Source organism: Berghia stephanieae, chromosome 4 (genome assembly GCF_034508935.2).
Source record: "Berghia stephanieae isolate SIO BIC M18660-M18661 chromosome 4, UCSD_Bste_1.3, whole genome shotgun sequence".
NCBI lineage: Eukaryota > Metazoa > Mollusca > Gastropoda > Nudibranchia > Aeolidiidae > Berghia > Berghia stephanieae.
The window spans coordinates 12,613,575-12,622,861 of NC_088363.1; the positions used below are offsets into that span (position 1 = coordinate 12,613,575).

The window sequence follows — 9,287 nt, forward strand, 5'->3', positions numbered from 1 at the left end:
TGGTAAATTTTTGGGAAACCAAAATTGTTAGATATTTAAAAACGAGTTGTTTGTTTTACCAGACAATGACAGTCATGACTGGTACAAAATCCTCCACATACGACAAGTCAGCCTTGAAATCATGGCCAAGCGATTATCGATATTCGATGTACAGGTATACACCAAGCGTAACAAATTGACGGGGTTCCTTCTCACCAACTCCTGGAAGACACAGGTGATCAAAGCACCGAGACCTTCAACCACGTGACGTTGTTGTCGGAGTTGGAAAGAAAACACGTTAGAAAAATTTTGGTCAAAAAACTTGTCCTTCAAATATCGATCGGTTAAAATGACCTTCATTTTATTTTTAAAAACTTCTAAGAAGTATTCAAGGAAGCCTCAGGTTTGAGAATTTTTTGACAAGATGACGGCCATTTTAATCGATCGATTTTTCAAGGAGAAGTTTCCTGGCCAAAATTTTTTTAATGTGTTTTCTTATTTTCTGAGCAAGGCAATTTGGGTCCTATTTCATTTTCAATTTTCTTGGCAATTGTATTAGCCGACCCCCCCCCCCTTCCACCCCCCCCCCTCCCCGCTTTCATTGGGAGAACTTTTAGCTGTTGACGATTCACGCCAACTAATATAATTAATTTCAATTATTTCTTTTTTTTTTTTTTAGAAAACGATTTTGAATATCGCTTAACAACAATACGTAATTTGAAAACGGAATTACTTGACAAAAGAGTTGATAAATATAAATATAAATATTGAATAACAAAACTGTCACAAAGTGCGCACGTAAACCGTATGCTTATGTAGCGCAGTTTGCAACCTTGTTTATGTGTGCTATATTCAAGCTACGACACCGATCAATAACCAAACACAATACGTTGATAAAGGTTTTGAAGCTAAATGAAGATATATTTTATTACAATATAACAAAGATATTATGAGATATGAAGATGAAATGATAGATGTAATAAGTATGAAATCAAATAGATGGATGACAAATTGATGGAGATGTGTAATGATGAATATGATATGAAAGCGATATGAAAATATATAATTAAATCAATTAATTATCAATACTTTACCAAACCGCTACCACATCAGACAATCTCACAGATAGGTTGCAACCATCACAGTCATACAGGCAACTAATAATTAACTAGCTAACTAAACACAATCCAGACGTGTGGAAGAAAGTCAAAAGAGTGTTCTTGATATTCAACAAAAACCGTAAGGTTGTTCTAATATTGTTAATTAGTCTCTTCTTGAAATTGTTCTGGTTTCACAGTATTCATAAACAGATCAATTGTTTCTCAATGTTCTGATATTAAAATAAGCAAATGGTTCTTCACAGGTAACTTATAAAACAGGCAAATGTTCAGTTTCTATTAGGGTCAAGCTATGAGTGTATAGCCTAAAGTTGGCTTGTTAAAGCCCAGCCTCCAACGGCTCATTCACTTTAAAGAAAGAAAATGATTTTGTTATAATATGATAATCATACGAATATAACTCTATCTATATTCGAACTCACTCAATATGTTTACTTTAAATGAGTAAATATTATTTTACTTTAACAAATCAATTTATTAATGTTGATTAATATTGCTTTACTTTGTAGATATGAAATAATAATGCTTTATAGCAGAAAAGCTTATTTTCTTTACAACAAGAATATATTACACAATTAATTTCATTATCTGATTAATTAATTGAGAATCAAAATTTAAAGTGATATTATGATATTGATATCAAAACACAATCATAATTGTAATCGCAACATATTATTCAAAATCTCACCAGAGCCGAACAGATTATTGAAATCACAAATTAAGTCTACACAAGACTTTAATCAAACTCTACACAAGAGTTATAACACAACTTGATTCAGCTCAAACTTTGAGCACCACAAAGTCTACACAAGACTTAAATCACACTCTACACAAGAGTTAACACAAAACGTGTTTCAGCTCGAACTTTGAGCACTACAAAGTCTACACAAGACTTTAATCCAACTCTACACAAGAGTTAAACAAATGAGCCTAAAAGACTCCGCTGTGGTTATCGCTTAGAGACTATGAGCCTAAAAGACTCCGCTGTCTGGTCTGAAGAAACTGCTCAAAACTCTGGCATTTATAGGCAAAAATCAAGCAAACGAAGCAAAATTCTACCCACACAACCGGATGTTAGTCATATCCGTAAACATCTGAAATTCCTTAAAACTCCCCCAGATTCCATAATCATGGACAACAACAACCCATCCTGATACCGGACATCCTCATATCAAGGATAAATAAATTCGTCAGCCCCATAGTTACGAGATATCAATCAAGCCATACCATAACAAAGTCACTCCCGTAGAATACAGGGATCCTACTTTGCTTATAAGTTTACGGAGAAAACAAGATTGATGCCTTTCTCACAATAACACCCACACTACGCAGTTTAATTCAAACTTCCGGGCCATAGGTGCATGATCTGATACGACCTGTATCAACAAAAGAAGGGTTGTTCCGGAGGGATTACAATAACAACAACAACTAATACTACGACGACGTACATCCTGTCGTAAACTGACGCCTACACGGAAGCATTTCGTTACATATCTCCCCCCCAAGACTAAATTTGGTACAACATTTAGTTAGATCATCGAAATGCCTCAAGATCACATCGATCTCGACAATTATTTGGGCTCATGGTTGTCCCTTCCTTCAACAGACAACATCGGCATCACACATCCACACTTCAACTCCACCTTGCCGTGTGTCATGCATTTCGGTGGTTCATGTTCCTTGTTTTCGTCAAAACATGGAAGTCGAGGACTCTTAACAGTGGGAGCATGAGTAAATGATCGAATGTCACTTGTCATACTGTCGTTGTTGGAGGAAGCCTGACACTCCGACTTTAACCTAAGCAGTTCAAGCTCTTTCTCCATCAGAGCTTCTTGCCTTTGAGCTCGTGCTCTGCTTATCTCCTCCTCTTCTTTGGCACGTTCTCTCTCCTTCTCTTTTCTCTCTTCATCTTCTTGTAACTGGGCTGTCACCCAAGCACGGAGATCTTCACCCCTTAACTCCAATTTTTCTCCAAGTTTAATTAATCTTTCCACATCCATCTCTAGGAGAATTAATCAAACCAATTCAAATTCAAATAAACAAACTTCAATATGTTTATCAACACTGTTGCCGTAAATGTTACTTTCACGTAGAATAAAGTGGTATTACAAGTAACCTTATTAACGATATGCGGTCAATATAGATCCCAAAACAGATTCAAAACAGGCAATTAATACCGATTCCTACACGGAATTCAACATAGACTCAATATATAGAATCAAAACAAATTTACTACAGGTCCTAACACAGAACCAACGCTTCACCCAGATTCCTACACAGAATCAAAACATTGACTTAATATAGACGCATATTAGAGTCAAAACAACTGATTTAATACAGGTCCTCACACGGAACCAACGCTTCACCCAGATTCCCCACACGGAATCAACACAATAGCTTCACCCAGATTCCCCACACGGAATCATAAAAACTATCTTCACCCAGATTCTTTCTCAGAATCAACAAAATAACTTCACCCAGATTCTTTCTCAGAATCAACAAAATATCTTCACCCAGATTCTTTCTTAGAATCAACAAAATATCTTCACCCAGATTCTCTCTTAGAATCAACAAAATATCTTCACCCAGATTCTCTCTTAGAATCAACAAAATATCTTCACCCAGATTCTTTCTTAGAATCAACAAAATGTCTTCACCCAGATTCTTCCTTAGAATCAACAAAATATCTTCACCCAGATTCTCTCTTAGAATCAACAAAACATCCTCACCCAGATTCTTTCTTAGAATCAACAAAATATCTTCACCCAGATTCTTTCTTAGAATCAATAAAATATCTTCACCCAGATTCTCTCTTAGAATCAACAAAATATTTCACTCAGATTCTCTCTTAGAATCAACAAAATATCTTCACCCAGATTCTCTTTTAGAATCAACAAAATATCTTCACCCAGATTCTTACTTAGAATCAACAAAATATCTTCACCCAGATTCTCTCTTAGAATCAACAAAATATCTTCACCCAGATTCTTACACAGAATCAACAAAATATCTTCACCCAGATTCTTACACAGAATCAATACCTTGACTTACTATAGTGCATAGAAAGTCAGAACAAATGATTTAATACAGACCCTCACACGGGACCAACACAATCTTCACCCAGAATCAAATTACCCCAACAACCACCTTCGTTCCATACAACAGGGAGAGGGGGGACAATGGAGGCTTTACAGCGCGAGTACCGCGTACGCGCTAAGTCAGTGATCCGTATCACTATGTCAGATGACTGACAACTTAGAACCGAACAAATGAAAATTACCAGAATAACTTGTATTACACCTTGCGTATAATGACAGTCTTATAACCATTAAATGGATACCAATTTGCTTTAAGCTCAAAGATATTATCTATCTCAAGTTTCAAACAACTCCCTAACCTGTCTCAACAATTGTTTGGTCGCGATGTCTCTTGAATGCACAACAATAAGAATCCCACTTCTGACACCAAATTATGTCACAAAGTGCGCACGTAAACCGTATGCTTATGTAGCGCAGTTTGCAACCTTGTTTATGTGTGCTATATTCAAGCTACGACACCGATCAATAACCAAACACAATACGTTGATAAAGGTTTTGAAGCTAAATGAAGATATATTTTATTACAATATAACAAAGATATTATGAGATATGAAGATGAAATGATAGATGTAATAAGTATGAAATCAAATAGATGGATGACAAATTGATGGAGATGTGTAATGATGAATATGATATGAAAGCGATATGAAAATATATAATTAAATCAATTAATTATCAATACTTTACCAAACCGCTACCACATCAGACAATCTCACAGATAGGTTGCAACCATCACAGTCATACAGGCAACTAATAATTAACTAGCTAACTAAACACAATCCAGACGTGTGGAAGAAAGTCAAAAGAGTGTTCTTGATATTCAACAAAAACCGTAAGGTTGTTCTAATATTGTTAATTAGTCTCTTCTTGAAATTGTTCTGGTTTCACAGTATTCATAAACAGATCAATTGTTTCTCAATGTTCTGATATTAAAATAAGCAAATGGTTCTTCACAGGTAACTTATAAAACAGGCAAATGTTCAGTTTCTATTAGGGTCAAGCTATGAGTGTATAGCCTAAAGTTGGCTTGTTAAAGCCCAGCCTCCAACGGCTCATTCACTTTAAAGAAAGAAAATGATTTTGTTATAATATGATAATCATACGAATATAACTCTATCTATATTCGAACTCACTCAATATGTTTACTTTAAATGAGTAAATATTATTTTACTTTAACAAATCAATTTATTAATGTTGATTAATATTGCTTTACTTTGTAGATATGAAATAATAATGCTTTATAGCAAGAAAAGCTTATTTTCTTTACAACAAGAATATATTACACAATTAATTTCATTATCTGATTAATTAATTGAGAATCAAAATTTAAAGTGATATTATGATATTGATATCAAAACACAATCATAATTGTAATCACAACATATTATTCAAAATCTCACCAGAGCCGAACAGATTATTGAAATCACAAATTAAGTCTACACAAGACTTTAATCAAACTCTACACAAGAGTTATAACACAACTTGATTCAGCTCAAACTTTGAGCACCACAAAGTCTACACAAGACTTAAATCACACTCTACACAAGAGTTAACACAAAACGTGTTTCAGCTCGAACTTTGAGCACTACAAAGTCTACACAAGACTTTAATCCAACTCTACACAAGAGTTAAACAAATGAGCCTAAAAGACTCCGCTGTGGTTATCGCTTAGAGACTATGAGCCTAAAAGACTCCGCTGTCTGGTCTGAAGAAACTGCTCAAAACTCTGGCATTTATAGGCAAAAATCAAGCAAACGAAGCAAAATTCTACCCACACAACCGGATGTTAGTCATATCCGTAAACATCTGAAATTCCTTAAAACTCCCCCAGATTCCATAATCATGGACAACAACAACCCATCCTGATACCGGACATCCTCATATCAAGGATAAATAAATTCGTCAGCCCCATAGTTACGAGATATCAATCAAGCCATACCATAACAAAGTCACTCCCGTAGAATACAGGGATCCTACTTTGCTTATAAGTTTACGGAGAAAACAAGATTGATGCCTTTCTCACAATAACACCCACACTACGCAGTTTAATTCAAACTTCCGGGCCATAGGTGCATGATCTGATACGACCTGTATCAACAAAAGAAGGGTTGTTCCGGAGGGATTACAATAACAACAACAACTAATACTACGACGACGTACATCCTGTCGTAAACTGACGCCTACACGGAAGCATTTCGTTACAAAAACAAACTATTATCAAAATATCTTATACAGATTTGTGCAAACAAATGAACGAAAGACCCGGAGGATCAATACAAAATCGTAAATGATGCATTTCATATGTAAATATCAAATTGAATCAGTTTGTAAATGAATAGATAATGAAATAATAACAGCTTAAACCAACCATGCTGCCCGCCAACTCGCTGTTTTTCTAACCCGGGTTTTTCCCTTTTAGGATTTCAAACTTAATGAATCTTGACATGGTTATATAGATAGTTTGAAGATGACGTCACTCAGCTCTTTGTTATTGTATTGTGCCATCCGCGTTTGTGAGTGATTCTCACTGAATTGTATTAACCTGACTATAAACGTTCATGGATACACACAGTTTTGTGTGTTGGTCCGTTATACTTCAGGAGTTATCTATGGTAGGTACGTAGTGTTGAAACCCCAAGTCCTGGCCAGACCTTCACACTGCAAGAGTCCAACAATAGCGATGCGACTCGGGTTACCGATAGGGTTTCCAGGCCCCCCTCCACTTTATTATTATTATAATCCGACCTTTTTGGTACTATTAAATACACAAAAGATCTATTTATAGCCCACAAATCGAAGGACCTCTTGACTTTTGACTGTGTTCTGACCCTGTTCGGATCAAATTTCGAACCGTCCCGTTCAAATCGAAGCTGGTCAGAACGAATACCGGCCGGTGTCTGAGGTTGTGCCAAAAGGCCGTTTTTGATACGCTCGCCACAAAATACTCCAATGGAAACAACGAAATTGACGTCACGCAGCTCTTTTCATTGTTTTTAGATAGCCATTCTAATTATTTGTACTCACTAAATAATTGGTGTTGTGCGCTTAGCCAAAAAAAACTCACAACATTCGCCAGCTGAAAAAAACTATGTGTAACCTGAAACGTTTATTTATAGTCTGATTAATACAATTTAGTGAGAACTACTCATAAAAATGACTGGCTATAAACAATAACAAAGAGCTGATTGACGTCGCTTGAGAATTAACCAGTAGATTTTTGACCAATCAAAACATGGAATTTGTGACACACCTTCACATGTGCTCGGACAAACATAGTTTGCTGTTTATAAACAAAAACGTGAACTAATTCGACCTCCATCTGATCATTGTTATTGTTTTTATATTGACAAATGGGTGACTAGTTATCACATGGTTTTCTCGATCATATTATAAACGTTTAAGTTTACACATAGTTTTCTGTGTTGATTCTACTGATCAAGAGGTAGAACAGTGTGTATTTTACTTAACACATACCATCTATAGTAAAACCTGTGTAGTTTGCAATCACTGCCATTTATGACGATTGTCCGAGAGGCGTGGTTATCTACCGGTTTATAGATAATAAATTAGTCATATTATATTTTTAAGCATCACTAAATTATCAAGAAAATGCATTATTCCAAAATTTTATATAGATAGTTTGCGGTTGGCTAAGAAGCTCATAACATTGCCATCCGGAAGTATAACGGACCAACACACAAAACTGTGTGTATCCATGAACGTTTACAGTCAGGTTAATACAGTTCAGTGAGAATCACTCACAAACGCGGATGGCACAATACAATAACAAAGAGCTGAGTGACGTCATCTTCAAACTATCTATATAACCATGTCAAGATTCATTAAGTTTAAAATCATTAAAGGGAAAAATACTCACACCATCCGCCTGCTGGATGTAAAGTACCAACACGTAAAACTACTTGTAACCTTGAACGTTTATAGTCTGATTGAAATATAATTTAGTGAGAACGAATCACCAAAATGACTGTCTAAAAAACAATAACAATGAGCTGAGTGATGTCAACTTCGTTCCTTCTATATCTGACGCACAATAACATGCAGGACGAGACAATAATATTATGATGTCTGATGTGAGCGACAGTCACAGCTATGACTATGGTGCCTGCTTGATGCTCATTTTACACCTGAGGATAATGACAGAAGGCCTGGCCACTTTGGGTTTGACCTTGACTCAGATGATTCACCCCCGATTTGATCACTTTGGACAAAGTGGGTGATCACTATTATTATTGAGAACAGAAGTTTGATCTAAATTCCTTCAAGGATCGCCTAGAAGACGGTATATGTACGATGCCGCGGCGGAAGGGGGTATTTTTTTTTAAATGGTGACAGAATGTCAGTCAAGATTGTTGTTTTGTTTTTTCTCTCACCCCCTTTTTGAACTTTTGACCTCTCGTCAATGACGCAAGATATTGTCCATTACTAAAAAACAAAAAAGTGAGCTTTCATATAAAGCAAGATCCACTTAACGTGCTCAAAGTGCTTTACAAAGGGTCACTGACCAACAGAAACGCGTAACATGTAGAACGAGACATGACGCCTGATAGGCGATGTTACAATTTTATTTATTTTTTTCCCGACAGAGTAACGCGGTTAACGGCCAGGTACTCATTTTACACATGAGTAAAGTGAGAGAATGTGAGTAAAAGAGCCTTTTCCAAGGACTCAACTATGCACCGAGCGAGGCTCGAACCCAGGACTTACCGATCCGAAAGCGAGTGTCATACCACAAGACCACATAGCCGCGTATTTATCGATATGACAATCAATAGATCGATCGTTGTCCGACTGACTCATCGATTCGGCATTGGATGTCATTAGGTAATCCAGGCATTGAAACCCTTTAGAAGCCCTATCATGGTAATCACAAAGGAACAAGGCGTGATCGCATATCGTTGATAAGCTTGGTTACATTTGATAAATTTTAATGATCAAACGCGTGAAAAGAATCTCTTGAACTACGAGAAAACAACTTGTGATAATTACGAGCAATCTCTACTATTGACGTGAACAATGAGCATTGTAGCCATTGAATGCCTGAGTTGATCAAGCATAGCTGTCTGTTCATGAA

General features: G+C 36.1%; 1 protein-coding gene across 2 annotated transcripts; it reads right to left on the bottom strand.

The window, feature by feature from the left end:
* Positions 1–780: 780 nt before the first annotated feature.
* On the bottom strand, positions 781–6,367 carry LOC144970041 (uncharacterized). 2 transcript variants are annotated; one of them, XR_013644898.1, is made up of 2 exons: positions 2,325–3,843; positions 781–1,445 (listed from the first exon to the last, which is right to left on the bottom strand). XR_013644898.1 is itself a non-coding variant. In XM_078909237.1 (2 exons), the coding sequence occupies exon 2, from the start codon at positions 3,095–3,097 to the stop codon at positions 2,669–2,671; it is 429 nt and encodes a 142-aa protein (XP_078765363.1). In that variant the 5' UTR covers positions 3,098–5,254; positions 6,135–6,367; the 3' UTR covers positions 781–2,668. The 2 variants fall into 2 exon arrangements, 1 of the variants encoding a protein (XP_078765363.1); XM_078909237.1 differs by adding an exon at positions 6,135–6,367 and having other exon boundaries at positions 781–5,254.
* Between the last annotated feature and the right edge of the window lie 2,920 nt (positions 6,368–9,287).